General features: G+C 36.9%; 1 protein-coding gene across 1 annotated transcript in view; it reads right to left on the reverse strand.

Moving 5' to 3' along the window:
* Positions 1-319: 319 nt before the first annotated feature.
* The window catches only part of FER (FER tyrosine kinase), a 175,524-nt gene continuing 154,409 nt past the window's right edge, over positions 320-21,434 (reverse strand). The window contains exons 18-20 of the mRNA XM_065655872.1: positions 16,250-16,404; positions 12,664-12,786; positions 320-8,914 (exon numbers count right to left, since the gene is read on the reverse strand). Coding sequence (XP_065511944.1) covers positions 8,772-8,914; positions 12,664-12,786; positions 16,250-16,404 — 421 coding nt within the window. The 3' untranslated portion in view covers positions 320-8,771. The remainder of the gene's footprint in view (positions 8,915-12,663; positions 12,787-16,249; positions 16,405-21,434) is intronic.

Below are 21,434 nucleotides of genomic sequence, written 5' to 3' on the forward strand. Positions count from 1 at the left end.
GTTCCAATGTCCTTTCCCTTCTGCCTACTAAGTTACCCATTCTTTCAATACCTTCTGATATACAAAAGGTAAACAAAAGTGACAGCCAAACTGTCAGTGAGGATCACACAGATATTAACTCCAGAAATTGCTGAAAAAATTCAAATAAAATTGATTTTTTTTTCTTTGTGAAATAGAGTACTTTGAGTTGCAGCTGTTCCCAAGAGCAATGTTACTATAGTTCGTCTTCTGCTTGATTACAGAAGCAAGTGAATAAACACACCTGTAAATACCAAATAAAATGAGACAGCTTGATATAGATATTTTACATTTATTGGAAGAGTACAGTAAAAAGGGGACTGCAGACTCCTTAGTGGTAACTGGTCCATAGGAAAAGACAAAGGACTATTAAAAAATGGTCTGCAGTTTACAAGAATACTGAAATTCTGTTTTGTAAGAGCCTAGGAAAATAAAAAGTTAGCTAGAGATCAAAAGTGTAACTTTAAAGTGTATAAAAAAATTGGCAAATAAATAAAGTTAAATTGCAGATCTATTTAAAATTATAAAGGACAGACAACTGGCAACTGTATTACATAGTTATCATTTTCAGACTTGCTTAAAAGCCAGATAAACACACAAATGTTGTTTCCTTCTTTTTTTTTTTTTTTTTTTTTTAATGTGTACTTTCGGGAAGGAGCACCCATTTCCAGTGTTATGTATTATCAATCTGTTTCACAAATAAATTATTTTTAAACAACAAAGACTAAAAAAGGTGCTTTACCTGATATTAAACTTGCTGGTGCATACTTTGGCACAAAACTGAACAAAAATCTAAACATGTTTGCAAATGGTATCTGTGTCCCACTCAAGGTTATTACTGTCAAAAGTCTTGCATGTGCTAGTGAACCAACCTTCCCTCTTTTCCCAACACTCCTCCGTCTTCAGCTGCTTACAATCATACAAAAGTAAAGTAACATGTGCAACTGAAAAAAACAGCAGTCCTACAAATTTTAGTCCAAGTTTGATCTCTGGAAGTCATTTGAACATGCATATGACTACACATTCCTTTAAGAGAAGGGACAAGACAGGTGTTTATTGCTGGCTTTCACTCCTCAAAATTTCTTCGTAGGAGTCTGCCTCCTCTTTGTGTCCCACATGATGAGCCTGTGTAACACATTTTTTCCTATTATATTTTTTCAGCATTTTAGTGAAAATTAGGTGGGAAGCTTGGTGGAAAAAACAAGTTAATTTGTCAATTACAGATAATAATACAATCGACAGCGGAAACAGATCTGTTTCTTCTAGTTGTTCCGTCTATTGAAGACTTTGAATCTGTGACAATGCCAAGCAGGAGTGGAATGAAGGAAAATAAATGCAGATAAAAAATAAAAAAATAAAAAAAATAATGCAGAGAATCCCCATTGTATACCACATTCTGCACTTCGTGATAAAGAAAAAATGTCACTATTTCTCCTTAAGCAGTACAGCTTCAGGTGATTTTTAGGAATCAGCCACACTCAAAGACATGGCAAACTTCCAGTCTCCGGTAGGTTTATTAGTGACTTGTAGTGAGTGTAGGTGTATTATAGAGAGGGCCCATGTAGACTGTAAGACCTTCTCTATGACATCCTGGCTGCATCCATGCTGCATACCAGAATCGCTGACAGCACCTGAATTGGCTACTTGAACTCAGCAGTTCCCTTCCATGATAAGCTGAAGAGGAAGGAAGGAAGGAGGAGTTCTACCTTCCTGATGAGTTCAAGTCAAACGCAAATATTACTATTGCAGAGAGATCTTGAGCAAGGAATACTGCTGTTCAAAGTGCACAACAGATTTTAACTGAAACAACTGCTTTAGTGATATTTAAACTGCATTAAGCTATATCAACTCAGACACCTAGTGAAAGATCAGTTCCTTGTAGACTTTTACTGACTTAGCAATGCTTATCTTCTGAAGTTGCAAGTCTCAGCACTTCATGGTGGTGGCTGGCGTATAATTACCAGTACGAGTAAATGTTATGCGATGTACAGAAGGCAAATTTCTGAAAGCAAAATGCATGACAATAATGAAAATTAACACTATCTGGAAAGGTCTGTTAAGAAGAAGGAAGTTTACAATGAGCTTTAGTTGGAATTAAGTTGCTGCTGTTGATTTTAAATACATTGTTTGGGCCTGGTCTGACAGCAAAATCATTCCTTTCTCAAGGAGCATACTTAGCTTTATATTGTTCCCTAGCAGGAGTAGGATGCTCTGTATTGTAAACTAGGAAGTCAGGAATGCTGTTCTTCCAATGTCTTTTAGGATGTGGACAATTCATGATACATGTAACAGCTAAAAACGTGATTTGAACAATGTGTTTCACCTTGATTCATAGTTACTTCAATTTTCATACAAACGTATTGCCATAGGTATCAAGTTATAGTGTCAAGACGATATTTTTGAGTCAAACAAAAGAATATTTGAACTTTTCTGTCACAAGAGTAACTTTTTTGAGCTACGTGAAAGGGCGCCATGGAACCATCAGAATTAGGAAGATGCAACAGGCCAGATTATTACAGCAGAGCTCAGCTAGAACTGTAAGGTTACTGAAGCCCCTATTAAAGAGCAGAAAGATTCTGTAAAATTGAAGCAAAAGATCAGAGTGAAGTAGCTTACATATCCAAGGATTATGTATTACTACTGCATTTAACACTTACAGAATTCTTTATATGCTGAGAAAGACAGAATTGACTATACAAAGGCAGTAAAATGGATCTTTCTTTTTTAATGGTGGAAGATTCTAGCTCATACTTTCAACATATCTAATCTAAAAGGAATTGCTGATCAATCTTCTGCCTTTTTTTTTTAAGGATAATTGCCTTAAATTAATGAAGAGTTTCAATGGAGAAGCATGTGCTGTCTCTCTAACCATACTCATAAAACGTAAATCTATAAACAACTGTAGTTTTAAAACAAGATGTCAGTTCCAAACAGTAGCAGTTTCGGAACACTTTTTTCCAAGCCTTCTTTGCTAGTAGCAATGTGAGTCCTAAGTCGTCATACTGGTTGACAGGTCATATTTACCTACTAACATAAAGCCAGTTATTGTGAGTTTTATTTACAAAACATTCAATTCTGGGAGGATACAGGAAGAAATAATGTGGTTCATGGCTCTTCTATGTTTTCACTTTATGACCTCAGCCAACTATATTTGAGGCCCCTGTTTATCCATTTTCTTCTAAGTTTTTGATTCAGAGAAGGCATATGTTATCTCAGATCTATAACTGGACTACTCTGTCATACATCTGAAACAGCTGCCAAATAACCACACGTGTAGCTAGTAATCTAATTAGTACTTCATCTCACAAAAAACCAACCTCCAAACCATCTGAAAGTCCTAATTTAAGTTCTGCCAAGATGATGTCTGAGAAACAGGTGTTCTCAAACAGCTAATAATATACAACTTCCTGAAAATGAAACAAGTCAGATTTAACACCCAATTTCCACACCTGGACATGCACTTCAGTTAGAATTTTAGGTCAAAGAGACAGAGGGACATAATGTGCATATAGGTCTAACTTATGATTATTGGTGGAGGTAGCATTCCCTTAGAGAGAACAGTAAGTAAATCTCTGAACCTTCCTATTTTATGGATTAGTAGGAAGGCTGAAATACAGAAATTACTTTCGCTTATTTGACAGAGAACCATAAACAAATTGGCTTCTAGAGTCAAGGGTGTGAAATTTTGGGGGATTAGCTGCTCATTTGAAGACATTATGTAGCCTCCAGCTCCTGTTGTATGTGGTGCTTATTATAATGAACAACAAGACTCAGATAACTGAATGTGGAAGTTCAGGAAAATGTGTGAGTTACCAGGCAGAACTTGCTATACTTTTCAGTGAGAGAGTCTTCCCTTCTTTGGTCTGACAGTAAAGTTGGTTGTTAATAATGCACTAATACACAAAGCTGAAAAGTATGTAAGAACTGGAAATCACAGGTGCATTGTCAGTTTTAGGAAAGAAACTGTGGCAATACTTCAAAAACTGTTCAGAATGTGACAAGTAAAAGGATTCTTCTGTTTAAACTCGGAGGTTTCAGTTTGCTTGTTTGTTTTGGTTTGTTTTTTCAGAAAGGAAAGCTATCTTGGGGGAATTCTAGTACAAGATTACAAAAAAACATGCTTTACTGAAGTTACTCTTAAAGAAGCTTTATAAGTTTCTGAGATCGATGCATTTTCTTCTAAGTTGTTACTGATGATTGTTTAAGCACTCCTATTCTTACAGTAAATTGGCAGAAGAAAACTAGAAGAAAACATCACTCTTAAAAACTCATGGTTGTCTGCAACTTCAGGAATACTGGACTTGCCCTTTATTTTCCAATTACTAATGATAGTCCTGTACTCCTGAACAGATGGACTGCATGAATTTGATTCTAAGAAGAAAAAAATATGTACCTTGGTTGGCAGTAGGGGTATTACTCCCTCCATACTATTCCCTCCACATATCCTGACTTGCCTAGCAAGAGTACTTAAGAAAAAAAAATAACTGGTGGACTCTTAATAGCAAACTATTTTATGCTCAGTCATAAAGATGTTACAAATCCAAGTGCACTGGCATAACAAACATTTCTATTGCCTACAAACAGGACAGCTATTATAGAAAGTGGATTATCTCAATTAGTCTCCTTCTTTTTATTCCATACTTACAATGAGTTATCATCACCTGTGACAACCAGCCATTTTCAGAACTACTGCTCTTGAATATCATGTTTGATGACACTGTTTACACACTAACTCATCTCTTCAAAGACTTCACTGTTTCAAGTGGATCAGTGGCACTGCCCTTCAGAGGAGACGACAGCAAGAATAATGGAAACAGGGTTAGTAGTTAATTGCTATTGTTAATATCCATGCAGCAGCACACCTGGGGAGGGGGGAGATATGTTTAAATGCTTTTGAGAGTTGGTTACGCTGTCACCTCAGGAAAGTGGTTTTATTTTTCCTTAGTATCTCTACAATGGGTGCAAAAGGCATAACAAAATAGTTATAAGAGATAACAAATGGATAGCTTCAAAGTCAGTTTTAGTGAGGTACAGTAAGCTTTACTGATGTGCTTGTAGAATATGCGTAAGCATAAAAGCTGGTGAAAGACATGGATGAAAAAATATCCGAGATTAATAACTTAATATTTCCTTACCCAGTTTTCTGTTTCTCATCAATAAGATGAGGCTTACTTTATAAACTGCAGTTCTTACTGATATCCTTCTGGTGATGCATGTTCCAATAACAACTTCCAATAAAAATACTAGGCAACTCCACAAAAAGGCAGATTTTTGTTACGAAGAAATGAAATATAACTGTAGTTGATAATTGAAAAACTAGTTAGTTGATTTCATCAGAAACTCACAAGAACATTTCCAAGAGAATGTCTTGGTGGGATGCTGACTTTACAAGATCAAAGTTTGCTGAAGAAAGTTTTCAGACAAAACTATTTTACTCCCCGTGAATTTGAGATGTCTAGGAATCCTCATGATTTCACTGATGACTGACTATGAAGCTAACACGTGTGCTTAATTTTTACTGAAAATAAAGTAAGGATGCATTTTTTGCACTCAAAACAATCTTCCTTAAAATGATGAAAGCAATTCCTTGGAAAAATATGAAAATAACAGATAAGCTGTTGAATTCCATCTCTTGTAAGAGGCTGAGGTATTTCTACCTGATCCTTGACAGTATTCAGAGTTTCTCCTATTCAACAGCATAAAAAATTCAGGATTCCCTCAGGCTCCCTGTGGTTAGGACAGTGCCAGTGTAAAAACCTACATGAAACACTACATTTGCAAAAGAGACTAATTCTTAACTTTTTTTAAAGTTCTCTAGGATAAACACAGTATATAAGCCAAATGACTAGTATCTGGCTAACTTCTGAATAATGCAAGACTAAGTCATCAAAAGTCCACAGACAGCAGATATGGTGGCTTTGGTTCTTTCAAATTTCATTGTATGACAGTTTTGTTTGTGAACTCCCCTGTGAGAAGTTTACAAACATTTAAAAACAGTATCTATAGGTATGGATTCCATTTCCTAAATTGTGTAATTGCAATAACTACAAGGGAGATATGATGAACAAGTTCTGCCACAAACTGCCAAATTAATGATAAGAAAACAGTTTAAATAATTGAAGTGACATGCATCTGTGTTTAAATTTATTCTATAACTATAAACTCATTCTGGTATTCTCCCAAAGAGTTATTATTTCTGAACTGAACTGATGCCTACTTCAGGAATAATAATAAATTTTATTGCTGCTGTAGAAATTCCATGTTTTAAAAAACAGAAGTGTGATATGAATTACAAATGTTAAATATTTCAGAACATATGAGTACAGTTTTTATCTTTACGTGAGAGTCAGGATGGTGACTGGTTAATTTAAGACAAATAAAACAGTATTTTATTTTATAAAAATAAACCAGTATTTCTTTACTGTCAATAAGGCATAGAGCAAAGAAACAGTTCATCTCTTTCATAGAAGAAGAATACGAACTCTCCAGAGAAGCTATGAATGGTGACAGAGGAGACACCATTATCCTTACTTGCAGACTTTAGTGATGTATACATAAGGAGCTACAGTTGTATGAATCTTGGATTTTTCCAAATGATTGTGGAACATTCCTTAAACCTTAGTACACCTGTATTTGCATTAGCATACTAGCAAATTAAGGCACAAACTTTGTGTACTACTTAAAAGCATACAAACTAACAAGAATGTTTCCCATTGCTCTTGGAAAACATCTTTGGGCTACTTGGAAGTACAGAACTAAGTAAAAATATGCAGTATGCTTATAAGGAAGTTTAAATTTATGCCACCAAGTTTTCCAAGCACTATACATTCATAGGTATGTATATGCTTCCTTAGCTCCAAGCAAAAAAAACACTTAAGAAATGCAAGAGGCACTCACCATTCCTTATACTTGGATACTGACAGTTCCACCTCAAATGCAGGTGATGTGTTCCAGCACCATCATTCATTGTTTTACTTGGACACTAACTCCAATGTAACAAACTCTTCTAGACTACATGTATTTTGGTCATACATATCCCCTTCACATTAGCACTCAGTACTACTATAAACACACTTCAGAGAGCAAAAATGCTGTAGACAATAGAAAAGTTACTTGAACAGACATAAAAACATAACGTAGCCACTGACTTCACTAAATGTCAATCCCACTGTAACAATAAAATATAGGGCTAATTAACATTTCAGATGCTGTGTTACTTACAGTCCCTGTTTCTTACTTGCATTAGCAGCAACTGACATCCTTTGATCTGAAAAATTTTAGTTAATTCTTAGAAAAACTTTAAGCACCTTAACTCTGGAACTCAGACCAAGATATTCTAACTTGTTCCTATTTCTATGTTTGGCCCTAGAAAATAATTCCAGCTGCAAAGAGGACCCAGAGTAACAAACTGCCTTCCCTCCCTCCCTGTCTCCTCTATTTAGTAAGTTTTCATTCTTGCTGGCAGAATTTTTATATATATATATATATATATATCTACATAAGGTGTAGTCTTGGTGGACTTTAAAACTTTCTTGCCCCAAGTCTTTTGAAATCTGATTGCAATGATTTATAAAAGTTAGTAGATTTATAATTTATAAATTTATAAAAGTTAGTAGGTTAGTTTTTCTACTCTGCCTTTTTCAGCTGGTCAGAGGCTTTAAAAACCCCACGTCTTTTTTTTTGGTTTCTTCAACAATCTCCTTATGCCATACAGAAATAATATTTTCCTTTGGACACTATGCATGGAATGTAATTTCGATTATCATAAACTTTTGTAGGCTCCAGCTGCATTCTGAGAATTATTACCAATTTAATGAAAAAAATCAGGTTCCAAAGCATATATAACAATTCACATTCTTTAACTCCTCTAAGATCAATGATATTTGTTACCTGCTGTTAGTAATCCTCTTTATGTTGGCCTGCCTCTTTTACATATTCTTCAGAAGGCAGATGATTTGCAGTATTTCTTATCATGTGTAGTCAAGACTTGATATTGTAATTTTTGTTTCTTAAATAAACATAAGTCACTGTAAAGGAGATACATTACTGAACTCTGATGGCTTTGTAGGAAGAAAAGGTGTGGCTTAAGTGAACCACACCAAAAGCCAGAAGTATTTACTACAGTATGGTAAGAAATCCACAAGTAATTCAATTTTCCATGAAAGGAAATTCTGGATTTCACTGTTCAGTAAGCACATTTGCATCTAGAATCTAACTGACCTTCATTCTTAATTTGAAGTATCACTTAAAAATATCAGTTGCAGAAAGAATTTAAAAAATATAAAAATTTCTAGTTTAAATACTTGTCAAAACTGTCTTCATTTTTAAGGCCAACATGTATGACAGTCATCACATTAGAGTGCTGCTGGTGTTGACATACAGGACAGGGATAGCAGAGTGAGAACACAGCTTAAAACAGAAAACCTCTGAAAAATGTCACTAGCAGTTACTTGCTGTAAAACAGATAGAAGCCACAGTTCCTTAAATCTATAGTATGTGCTTTCCTATTTACATGTAACCTAAATGACAATATTACTGTGACTGGATATATAGCATTTCGCAGTATATGTCTTTAATGGAGATGTAGACATCATTCAAAATGCTACACATGTATATAAAAGATCCCCTTAATTTCAAAGTAATCCTAGAAGAATATTGCAAATAATGTTGTATAAAAGCATAGTGTTTGAGGGGGAAAAATTACTTCACTGGAAAGTAAAGTCCCACACATTGAGTTTGGCACTTGTTTATCACTATGTCACTTTCTTTTTGACTGAAGACAGCTCTTTCTGAATCTCACTGAATTTTGGCCGGTTTTCTGGTTTGTAGTCCCAGCATCTCTGCATTATTTTATATATTTCTTCTGGACATTTTTGCGGTGCTGACATTCGGTAGCCTGGTACACAATAAAAAAACAGGAGATAATGTTTAGAATTGAAAACTGATGCACATTGACAAATCTAAAAGAGAAATGAGCAGAGTTCAAGCTCATTGCATTAAAAAGATCTTCAAGATAATACAAGGAAAGTCTTTAACATATAATCTATACAAGATAGATAGTTATTAAGCAATCAAAGCTCAGGTACCAATGACAGTTAAGTTGGACATGGTAATTTTTCTGTATTGTCATCCTAAAGGCAGCAACCTGCATAGATTCATTTTATGTATCTTGGGAAGCAGCTACCCCCTAGGTTTTAATTGTGTTCCCTTTCCCCACACCATGGAGGAAATCAATAATAAACATTAAGATGGGAGTTGGGCAAAAATGCCGGGAGGACTGAATGGATGAACAAGGAGCTCCTGGACAAATTCAAACACAAAAACAGGCAATGTGGGAGGAATAAAGGAACATTGTCTGAGCATCCTAGGATGAAGTCAGGAAAAGTAAAGCCCAAATGGAATTGAGTCTGGCCAGGGATGTAAAAGACAACAAGAAAGGCTTCTCTAAGTATGGAGGTGACAAAAGAAAGGCTAGGGAGAATGTGTGCCCACTGCTGAATGAGGTAGGGCACCTGGTGAAGCAGGACAAGAAAAAGGCTGAGGTATTGAATGCCTTCTTCAACTCAGTCTTTACCAGCAAGACTGGCCTTCAGAAATCCCATGTCCCAGAGACCAGGGAGAAAGTCTGGAACAAGGAAGACATATGCGTGGTGGAAGAGGATCTGGCCAGGGAATATTTAAGTAAACTGGACTTAAAGAAGTCCATGGGCCTTGATGGGATGCACCGTGAGTGCTGAGGGAGTTGGCCAATGTCACTTGTGAGGCCACCCTCAATAATCTTTCATCCATCATGGTAAGTGAGAGAAGTGCCTGAGAACTGGAGTAAAGCAAATGTCTCTCCTGTCTTCAAGGAGGACCCAAGGAACTGCAGGCTGGTCAGCTTTACCTTGATCCCTGGGAAGGTGATGGAACAGCTAATCCTGGAAACCATTTCCAGGCACAGGAAGGACAAGAAACTTCAGCAGGAGTAGTCAGTCATGCTTGACGAACCTGATCGCCTTCTACGATGAAATCACTGGCTTGGTAGATCAAAGGACTTCAGTAAGTCTTTCAACACTGTCTCCCTCATGAAGAAGCTGTTAAAGTGTGGGCTGGATGAGCAGACAGTGAGGTGGATTGAGAGCTGCCTGAACAGCAAGTCTCTGAAGGAGGTGATAAGTGGCACAAAGTCTTAGCTGGAGGCCAGTAACTACTGGTGTACCCTTGAGGTCAATACTGAGTTCAATCCTGTTGAACATCTTCATTAATGAGCTGGATGATGGCGCAGAGTGCACCCTCGGCAAGTTTGCTGATAACACCAAACCGGGAGGAGGAGATGACAAGCCAGAGGGCTGTGCTGCCATCCAGCAGGACCTGGTCAGGCTGAAGAAATGGGCCAACAGGAACTTCATGCAGTTCAACAAGGACAAGTGCAAAGTTCTGCATCTGGGGAGGAACCACCCCAGGCACCATTAGATGCTGGGGGTGCTGGGGGCGGTCTGGATGGGAAGTAGCTTGGCAAAAAAGGACCCAGGGGATCCTGATGGACACCAAACATACACCAGCAATGTGTCCTTGCTGCAAAGAAAGAGAATGGTGTCCGGGGCTACAACAGAAGTGTTACCAGCAGATCGAGGGACATGATCCTTCCTCTCTATTCAGCACAGGTGAGGCTACACTTCTAGTACTGTGTCCAGTTCTGGGCTCCCCAGTACAAGAGAGACATGGACACAGTGGAGAGAGTCCAGCAAAGGGCCATTAAGATGATAAAGGAGCTGGAGCATCTCTCCTATGAGGAACAGCTGAGAGACCTGGGACTGTTCATCCTGGAGAAGAGAAGGCTCAAGGGGATCTTACTGGGTGCAAAGAAGACAGAGCCAGGCTCTTTTCAGTGGTGCTCAGCGACAGGACCAGAGGCACTGGGCACACACTGAAACACAGGAGGTTCTTCCTGAACTCAAGGAAACAACTTTTTTCCTGTGAGGATGACCAATCCCTGGCACAGGTTGCCCAGAGAGGTGGTGGAATCTCCATCTTTGGGGACATGCAAAAGCTGTCTGGGAATGGTCCTGGGCAACTATTTCTAGATGGCCCCGCTTGAGCAGGGGAGGTTGGACCAGATGACATCCAGAGGTCCCTGCAGACCTCAGCCACTCTGTAACTCTGTGATTTTATGAACTGTTTATCACATGTAGCTCTCTGAGTTAATGACAGGCAGTGGACAGCAAAGGACGGCAGCTCTGTGACTCCAGAATTACTGCACAGGTCTCTGTGTCTCTGTTTCTAAAGCAGAGTATACATGACACTGGTCTCATACAACAGGTAAATAAGAGAAATATTTTTCCTTTGTTATATTGAATGCATCTGATGTAGGTGCTGGATTAACACATGCAACTTCAAAGGAGAATGGCTGTGCTCTAGGACACTTATAGACAAGAAAATACAAAACTATCTAAAACTCCTTTCCTTCACAAAGTTTCCCCTAGAAACTAGTTTTTCAAAACAGTGACTAATTTTTGTCCTTACAGTGAAGTGATTCCATATAGTTATGTAGAATTGAAATTATCCTGGTTTAAAGCAAGCATCTAGGTGACTAAATTCACAGGAAGAGAATCTGGAGTGTCTTAGCTGACCATCCTAAGAGAAGAGCTACTATATACTGAAAACCAACAAAACAGGCTGATTAAAAAAAATAACTCCATTAAAAAAATGAAAAAGAATTGCTGATGAGCCAACAGGACTGTTTTCCCCACAGTATAAAGAGCTGAAAAAGCATAAACATGCTACTAAATCTTTGGATAAATTTCAAGAGATTAGTATTATCAGTGATTTAAAACAGACTCTCAGTACTTAGGTAGTAAGACTTGTTTTTACAAACACTCTTCTGCTCTGGAAAACATTGGACTTTTTGATTTGGCCTTTTAAGGGGGAAACTTTGATGGTCATCTACAGTGCTTAGAACAAACACTGACAACCTGTATAAATCAGCAAACAAATCGGGCTTTTTTAGAAAATCATTTAGCAGTTTTACTACCTTAGAACCTCTTCATGAATTACACAGCAGTACTATGTAGAGGAGGAACAGTTTTAAAATGCCCCTAAAGATGATGAAAATAAATCAAATTCCTGAAATCCTGCTCACAGTTCCTTGCTACTTCAAATAAAAGCCTTTTGACTATTTTGTAAAAGAGAAACGTGGCTTTCAATGCTCAACTACCTTACCATTCTCCACCATAATTGCTAAAATGTTGTCTGAAATGCTTTAATATCAAAGACAGAATGATACAGATTTTTTTCTTCTGGCAGTTTCGAATATTTATACCTGCATTAGCATAATCTTAAATAATGCATTCTGGTCAAGCCTCTGCTTTGCACAGCAGTAAAACCCTTCTCTCTGTCTCACCTTTTAGTTCCGCAACAACAAAAGTCAGCATGCTATAAGTCTTCTGTCCTTTAAATCACTGGTCAGTATATTCCTTTTTTCAAGAAGCTTGTGTATCACACTACTCCTCCCAGAAAGCTTGATACAGCAAAGAAAGAATCTGATACCATTTTTTGCTGAAGTTGCCGGATAACATGTATGTTATTTCTTTGCTCTTTTATACTGTAAGTACTACATCCTGATGGATCTATACAGCATTTCTTTGACTCCCTACAAATAACTACCTTTCTCGACTTGTTCTCGTGCTTGTTGATTGGTCATTCCAGGGTACGGACATACTCCTAAACTGAAGGTTTCCCACAGAAGGATTCCAAAGCTCCATACATCACTCTCAGATGTGTATCTCCCTAAGAAAAGGAGAGAAAACCCACAGCTTAATGTACAGATAAATTAATGTTTCATATAATTATGGCCCCAAATTTTCTGTAAAGTGTTACACTGGCAAGTTTTAAGCAGAACAAAGCTGTAGCTACTAATAATATATTCTGCAGATATCATTATCTCCTGTATTTCAAATGATAGATTATTTTATGGTCAATACCTATGAACAATTTAAGATAAAGTTCTACAATTTGAGAGAGCTTACCATTTCAGTCATTTCTCCTTCAAGGTAAGAACTTCTTACCTTCTTAATGTAAAAAACATTTTTTTCTCTTAATATAAAAGGACAGAAAACTGTCAGATGTTTTTACATCTTATTTAGAATCACTTTCAATTCAAAAGATATTTTTAAAAAATTACCTTTCCTAGTTCCCTAATATAGCATGGCAATGAGTATTCTGAGAGGAGCTACCATTCACATAGTTTGTAAGTGCAAAGAGAGCCTGGTTATCAGGCTTTGAGAAACTGTTTTCTGAAAATGAAAGTATAGTTGCTTCGACTTACTTAATTTGGATCCTAAAGAACTGATGTACCCAATCAGTTAAAGAAAAAAAATCCAGCCTGCTGGTTCCATTATCTTCGACTAGCAAAATAGATAACTGACAGATAACTGAATTCCAAACTTCTTCGTGTAACGAGAGCCTTATATTATGGGAGAGAGATCTTGGAGCAGATATTTCTCTTGTCCTGATGGATTCACATTAAGAAGGATGGATTCACATCAGAAAGTTAAGCCTCCTAGCCCTTTGCGGCAGGATCTGTGAAAATATTACCTCTGAAACCCATTTTCAACGTTACTTTCACAATTTTTCATGACTGTTTTTCTTTGTTCCATACCATTACATTGCATATATGTGTCTTTATTCTTTAAAATACACATTTGCTTGTGAATGTATTGTTTGTTCATCTCTAATCTTCAAACAAAACAAAGCTACTTCTGACTAGAAAGAAGGAAAATACATGTAAATTATAGTGCCAGTTGGTGATATGACAACTGTTCTGATGTAAGAAAGTTCAGTTTACTGTTAAGTATGACTTCCAGCTGCACTACATTAGTTTGTGTGCCTCGTGGATGGCAATTATGGACAGTCATTATGCACACTGTAGTAGGATTAGTTTTCTTGTCTATGTATCAACTCTCTTCAGAGTTTGGCATCCAGTAATTTTACACTTTTCATTGAAATCATTCAGCAGATACAAGATAGGTGATTAGTTGTTTGTTGTTTTTTTTTTTTTTTTTTTTTAAAGTACAAGTTCTGCACAGTTAATTATCTTTTCCACTGTGATATATCTGGGGAAAAAAAAAAAAAAGTATGTTCATTCACAAAAAAAATCCCCTCCAGACAGTAATTTATTAACATGACAAACAACTCAAGATATGTACTGGAAAAATATACATATTGAATGTGTATTTTAATTTTGAGAACTGGAAGCAAAAATACCCTACACTTCACCTAAATATGTAATTTTGGGAGCTTTTCAAACATTTTTTTCCAATTCCTGAAGGTGACAGAAATGATTTTGCTCCAAGCAAAAATAATGGTATGGAATGGCACTGACCAGCACCCACGGAATGAAAGGTTCAATCTCAGACAAGCTCCAGTAGCATCAGGATTTTGCTTATGAGTTCAGACACACCTTCCGAACCACTCCATTTGCCGTGATCAGGTTCCTAGATGTCATAACTTGTGCTTTTTTTTTTTTTTTTTTTTGGTGACTGCTATTAATTTGTCATATACACTGAAACAAGAAGTGACTAAAAAATGAACTTTATGTAGTTTCTTAAGCATTGTATCATTCATGTAATGGCCAAATAACCCTATTCCAACACACTTTCTTCTAACCCTTAAATCTTGCCATCAAGAACCAACATGAACAGTAGTTGCCAACAAGTTCTGAAATTCTGCAGATTTAGTTCTATTTCACTCTGATATCCTTAAATACCTTCAGCCTTACCTACACAAATTAATGCAATACTTATGACTATACTATTATTACTATTAGGATGGTAAACAGTAAAACACAAACCAATTATTTTTACTTGCATCTTTCAAGGGAATGGAAAAAAAGATCCTTCAAAACCACATAGAAATCTTCTATGACATTTTGAAAGTTGACTGTTAGACTGCTGAACACAAATGTTTGAGAGAGCTTATTTTACAAACATGACAGAAAATCACTTAAAGCTACTTGAGTATATATGCATTTTAGGAAACACAAAATAAGTAGATGTTAATCAACTGTCCTCTCCTGTACTATGCAGAAAAAAGACTCAAAAGTACAAAGTGAAGATGTTGTCAGAAAAGTCTGTTTCCCACTGGACTGCATGGCTATGAAGGATAAGTTTCCATTATATATAAAACAAACTGTACACACTTCTGAGATAACAAAAATAAAAATTCAAAACACCTTTTATAGTGGAACAAACACCCAAAATATAAAAATGTGTTCCCAGGTGAACACTAGCAACACTAACACCTCTTAGAATAATTGATAATACGGGATCAACTACTGTAACTGAATTTGTTAGCCTTTCAAAGAGAAGATTAGCTTTACTGTGTTTTGGCATTAAATCCTGCAAAAGTGTTAATGAGAGGAAGCATTTTACTATCAATTTTAAGTCACAAACCTATGATTTCCAATGCACGATTAAAAAAAACTCTAAGAGATCACAGAAATATTTATAGACATTTCCAAAGAAGAATTTAAAGTATTTTTTTTTCTAAGTACTCAACTATAGAACTGGTTGAGAGAACTACATTCAAAACATGGCAGCATTCATTTAATATGCTGCTTCTTCACAGCCCACTTTACTTAGAAGAACTTATTTTTCTAGTTTCATATAAGCTAAAAAGCTAAATACAGCAGTTTCTGTTTCTGTTCTGGAAACATATAGTGTGGAACACTTCCCTCAGTCACAAATGATGGAAATTTTTTGCCCAAGATAACAGCCCAGAAATACATAAAAATGCAGGTAGAGAAAAGCAGTAGTTAAAAAAATATATAAATCAGTGACCAGACTTTTCCCCAATGTAATCATTTATCTAACAGAGTGTTCTAGTATGTTAACACTTTCTACCATTTTTGAAGAAGTGCCAGAATAAGCACTGTCATAAATATGCAGAACTTGTCATTAATTTTGCTAACGATGACGATTTAGATGACTGACTAGGTAGTCAGCAGCATAACCAAAGCATTATTTTATTGCTGCATAATAGCAATTTTCATGTTGCTGCCAAATTCCAGTATTTAATACATAGCTTAAATAAGACTGAAACACTAAAATTTTTTAAACATTATTAATTCAAACTTGGAACTAGGAATAAGTATATATACTCAAATATTGCCCAAAGTGTAGTCCTTGTGCCGCTTACTTTACCTTTGATTTTTTTTTTTTTTTTTTGCAAGAAGATACAGGTATATCCTTACCATAGTTGAGAGCTTCTGGAGCAGTCCACTTGATAGGAATCTGTTTTAGGCCTGATGATGAGTACACGCCATCATCCTCTTGCCGCGACATTCCAAAATCGCTTATTTTCAAAATGTTGCTTTCGCCTACCAAGCAGTTCCTTGCAGCCAGGTCTCTAAGTTAGAACAAGAAATAAACCCCCATATTTTTACACATTTGAAAGCACTTGAAGCCATTTGAAGTGGCTGAGTGCCTCAGCCAAGATGACGGCACCTCTCAGGAAACATATTTAAGAAAGGGTAAAAAACGCTGCATAGGAGTTGTGGAAAAGAGGAGTGAGGGAGGGAAAAAAAAAAGGTGAGAAATAATGAACAGCAAGATCAGTGAAGAAGTGGAGGGAGGAGGTGCTGGAGATGCCAGAGTGGATTCATTCCTCTGCAGCCCTTGGAAGGACCCACTCCGGAGCAGTTTGTGAAAGACTTTATTCCCTGGGAAGGACCCACGCTGGAGCAAGGGAACAGTGTGAGGAAGAAGAAGAAGAAGCAGAGAGGAGCTGTTACGGACTCACCCTCACTCCCCACCCCCTGTGCCCTCAGCAGGGAGGAGGTGGAAGAGTAGGGAAAGAAGAAGTGAAGGTGAGCCTTGGAAGAAGGGAGGGGTGGGGCAAAGGTGTTCCAGTTTTCATCTTTGTTTCCTACCATCCAATGGTACATTAAATTAAGGTTTCCGAAGACCTTGTTTTGCTGTGACAGCAATTGGTGAGTGATCTGCCTGTCTTTATCTTGACCCACAAGCTTTTCTGTCTTATTTTCTCCTGTCCTGTTGAGGTGGGGAAGTCAAAGAACAGATGGATGGGCATCTGGCAGCCAGACAAAGTCAGCCCACCACAACTGCCCTCTGAGATCACAGAAATAAACTCTCCAATTAAAAAATCAGATTTTATATAAAATAAAACAGAATTTGAAGAAGGACCCTGAAACATGTTCCCATAATTATGAAAGACAATGAGAAACCAGAGAACTGACCCTATCTTCTCTCTGCCCGTCATCTTAGCATTAGAGTTCCTGTCAAAAATAAAAAGCTGCACCATAATACACAAAAAAGAAATTTTGGCTCAGTGATGGATAAGAAGCTCAGAAAGTCAACAGCATTCCTCTTCCTCCCTCCATCTGTACATTTTTTTTCAGATTAGGAGACAGCCTGTAGTAATACCTGATAAAAGACCTACCGTGGCTTCTCTGCAGCATACATTTGGAGTAACAATACATGCTGGGGTTGCCTGGGATAGTGCTCATTTTCAAAGGAAGCCGGGAGGGGACACAGCTAGGACAGCTGACCCAAACCAGCGAAAGGGATATGAGCTACCAAGTGACACCATGGTCAGTGTAAAGTGGGGAGCTGGCGCAGGGAGAAACTTGCTGCTGGGGGCAGTCGCTGCTGTCCATGCTGCTCTTTGTTTTCTCCAGGCCACACAGTGTGGCATGATCACGTTTGAGTATGAAATGCAGGCCAGCTTTTCCCTCCTCTGGGATCAGCAGTAGGGGATCAGTGCTCATGATCACTGCCAGGGGGATCGCTACACGGGAGCAGGCTGGGCATTGGTGTTGCTGCATGGTGAGCAATTGCATTGTGTACCCCTCACTTTGTATATTCTTACATTGTTGTTATTTATCTTTTCTCTTTTGCTGTTCTGTTAAACTGTTTTTATCTCAATCCTCGAGTTTTGCCTTTTGTTTCCCAATTCTCTTCCCCATCTCACTGGGGCAGAGGGGAGGGGTAAGCAAGAGGCATGTGGCTCTAGTTGCCAGCTGGGGCTAAACCACAACACATGCTAACAAAATATTATTATCGTACTATATATACTACACTTAATTGTTTCACTATGTAGTAAAATACTGCAGAATAAAATATTTATTGTTATTCCCTACTTAATGTAATAAAATACATGAAATTTTTGAAGGGAGAAAAATGTTAAGCAACCTAAACAAATCTATAACATTAGAAACATCATGGGAGAAGTATTTTAAAATGCAATTTATAATGTTTAGTTTCAGCTTAAATAACTAATATGCTCACAAATGGCTTGTCTTATGTGAATATTCCACAATAACTACATTAGTGTTAATGTTTTGTATTGAAGCTGTAGCACAGTTTTGAAGCGAATCCCCTGAGCACTTAATGCACATTCACTGGTTTTGAATAATGACTTTGGTGCATGTAAACTAGATTACTCTTGAAGAAACTCACCTAGAACTCTGGTCATGGTGTGCACCAAATTTGTTTCTACAGCTTAGAAAGAAAGCTCTGAACCCATGACAAACAGCTTCAAGTGCTATGCATGGTGGGGACATTCACGACAAAGGACGGAATGGTATTTAGTCTAAAGTAAAAGTCTTGAGCCATACATAAAAATGTTAAAGGTTGTGTATTCACAACTACCTTGATCAACTGTTCAATATTGATATTGCATTACATTATTTTATATTTAGACAGAGCCTGTGTTTGAGCATAAATACTAACAGTTGATTTGAGAGTTTTAACATATTTGACTCACACAGCTTTTCTACCACTAAGAACATTTATAGCTCTTGAGCTTGATGCTACAGTGATAGAAATGCAGTTTTCTTGCAGTTAGAGAAGATGGACCACTTAAACACAAGTCTGAAGTCACAGTCTCCAGCTGAAGATATGCACAAATGTATTAAACAGCTCAATATGTACTACATCACATAGTTCAATGTTAGCATGTGGTATTGTTTGGTGAAAATAAGAAAGCTGCAAAACAAAATCAAATTGTTATTGCTTAGACTCAAGTCTGTAAAATGCATCAACATGAAACCTGAAGTATTGATAGCTTAGGTTCCAATCATACTTTAGTAATTAGTTTTTTAGTTGTTTTACTCTAGATAGCCTACATTTTGTGACAGGCACATAAGGAGTGGAAAAAGTAGTGAGGTTGTATCTAGAAGAAAATTTACAGAGTTTATTAAAATCATGGACATCTTCGTACCTGCATCTGACCTAGCATTTAAACATGTCCCGAGTCAGATAAAGAAAAAGCTATATACTGAGCTGTCTTAGGTTTATTCCTCCTACTTAACTCTGATTATCAGGGAAAATACACCATAAATAGTACACAATATGACGCTTGTTCACAAAGATTACACTCAATGCACATACTTTTTGTCTGGTTTGTATATTACAGTTTTCTTTTTCTTTCAGAGTCATCTAGAGGAAGTGTTTTTCATCATTATTAAAAATTTACAAAAGCACTTCCACAAAAATCAAATGGGTAATTGAGAAATTTGGTAAAGATTGTGCTACTATGTTTAGTATTTATGTAAATTAACATATTTTTCCAGATATTCTGGAAGACCAAAGACACATAAACTTTGCTTCATGAAACAGTGTTTTCCAACCTGTCTTTTAGCTGTCAGTGGGTCATAGAACGATACTATTCAAGCTGCCATGCTGCACACAAGTGCCAAGGGAGGAAACATGGGCCAGTGGTTAGCTAATGGCCCACAACTGGTGCGGGTGGACACAACTGTCATGTCCATCATCAATCTTTCCAGGTGAATTGCTTCTTTCTTTTTGTGTCAGTTTGTGTTGAATAGAGAAGCATTTTCATTGCTATCTTCCAAAGAATTTCAATAAAATTTTATGAAATAGCGAGTGCCAAGCTATTAACAGTAAGACTGAAAAAGATGCATTATGATAAAGCTTAACTTACTAATAAAGCCACAAATAGCCAAGTAAATGTAGTAGCACTGGTTATGAGTCTCACAGTATTAGTATATTTTCCTGCTTTTAGCTCAAACTCCCACATTTTTGAAGCTATGATACTATGTATTACTTTCAATATGTCATTTGTGTAAATAAAGCCTTTGAGCACTTAATATGTTTACTTCTGACTTAAGCAAATTTGCTTTTTTCTTTTTTTCAAGTGTAAGGCAGGTTCTTTCTCCGACTTATATAGAAAATACATAAGACGTCAACTATTCTTTCCCTTTTTCCTTCAATTTAGTCATAGTGTTTCCAAAAGACTTTGCAATCCCCCTTTCAGGCACTTAGCTTTCCTTTCACCACTCTTATGAGGAGTCAGTTCTTGGAGTACAGAGAAGCCAACCATGTTTAGCAGATCCAGTGATATTTAAAATCATGCTAAATCCTGCTGAAACTTCTGATACTTTGCACTTGTAATAACTTGTCATACTGTGGGGTTAAGCAGTATTAGTACAATTTCATTCTCAGTGCTACACCACCAGCCACTTCAGATTCTGCAGTTACATCCACTGTAGATGTATTTTTCACGTTCATTTTCCCTTGTTCTCTTCTAATTTCTTCACCATGTCTATTTGACTAACATTTATTATTTCATTCCTCAGGCTTATAAATGTCCTGAAAGTCAGAGTATCTTGTTAGCATTTCTGCTGTCATTTTACATCTGTTTCATATCCTCAGTGATTTGTTGCTGAATTTTTCAGCTTTCCTTATATGTGTTTGCACACTTAAAAGCATTTTTAAATGTTGAAGGCTATAGTTACTTTGAGCCTTTAAAAAAATTTTATTACTATGAGGTTTTGGTTCAGATTTTTCAATATTTTTCAAACAATTTCTTCACTGTTTCTCCTCATGCCTGACAGTCTCCTTTGAAAGGACGTCCATATTTGTCAGTCTAGATATCAGAGAAAATTACCAAAAAATCATTTTGGTCACTGTGATTTACCACAGAACTTATAGCCAGAATCTGAAAAAAGGGCATCAAAAAACATTACTTCCATTGTTTTAAATGAATAACTAACAGCTTTAATTTACTTCCAGTTTCCATGATTCTAATTAATTTCGATTTGCTACAGATAAAAGGAAAGAGCTCTAGTATAACAGTATTAAGGGCTTATTAAAAAAAAATTCACCTCAAATGGACCTCAAATGATCATCTAATCCAATCCCCCTGTCAGAGCAGAAACACCCAGATGAGGTTACACAGGAAGGCATCCAGGCGGGTTTTGAATGTCTCCAGAGAAGGAGAATCCACAACCTCCCTGGGCAGCCTGTTCCAGTGTTCTGTTACCCTCACCATGAAGAAGTTTCTTCTCATATTTAAGCGGAACCTCTTGTGTTCCAGTCTGTACCCATTACCCCTTGTCTTACTGTTGGTTGTCACCGAGAAGAGCCTGGCTCCATCCTCCTGACACTCACCCT

This window comes from Caloenas nicobarica, chromosome Z (genome assembly GCF_036013445.1).
Source record: "Caloenas nicobarica isolate bCalNic1 chromosome Z, bCalNic1.hap1, whole genome shotgun sequence".
In the NCBI taxonomy this organism is placed as follows: domain Eukaryota; kingdom Metazoa; phylum Chordata; class Aves; order Columbiformes; family Columbidae; genus Caloenas; species Caloenas nicobarica.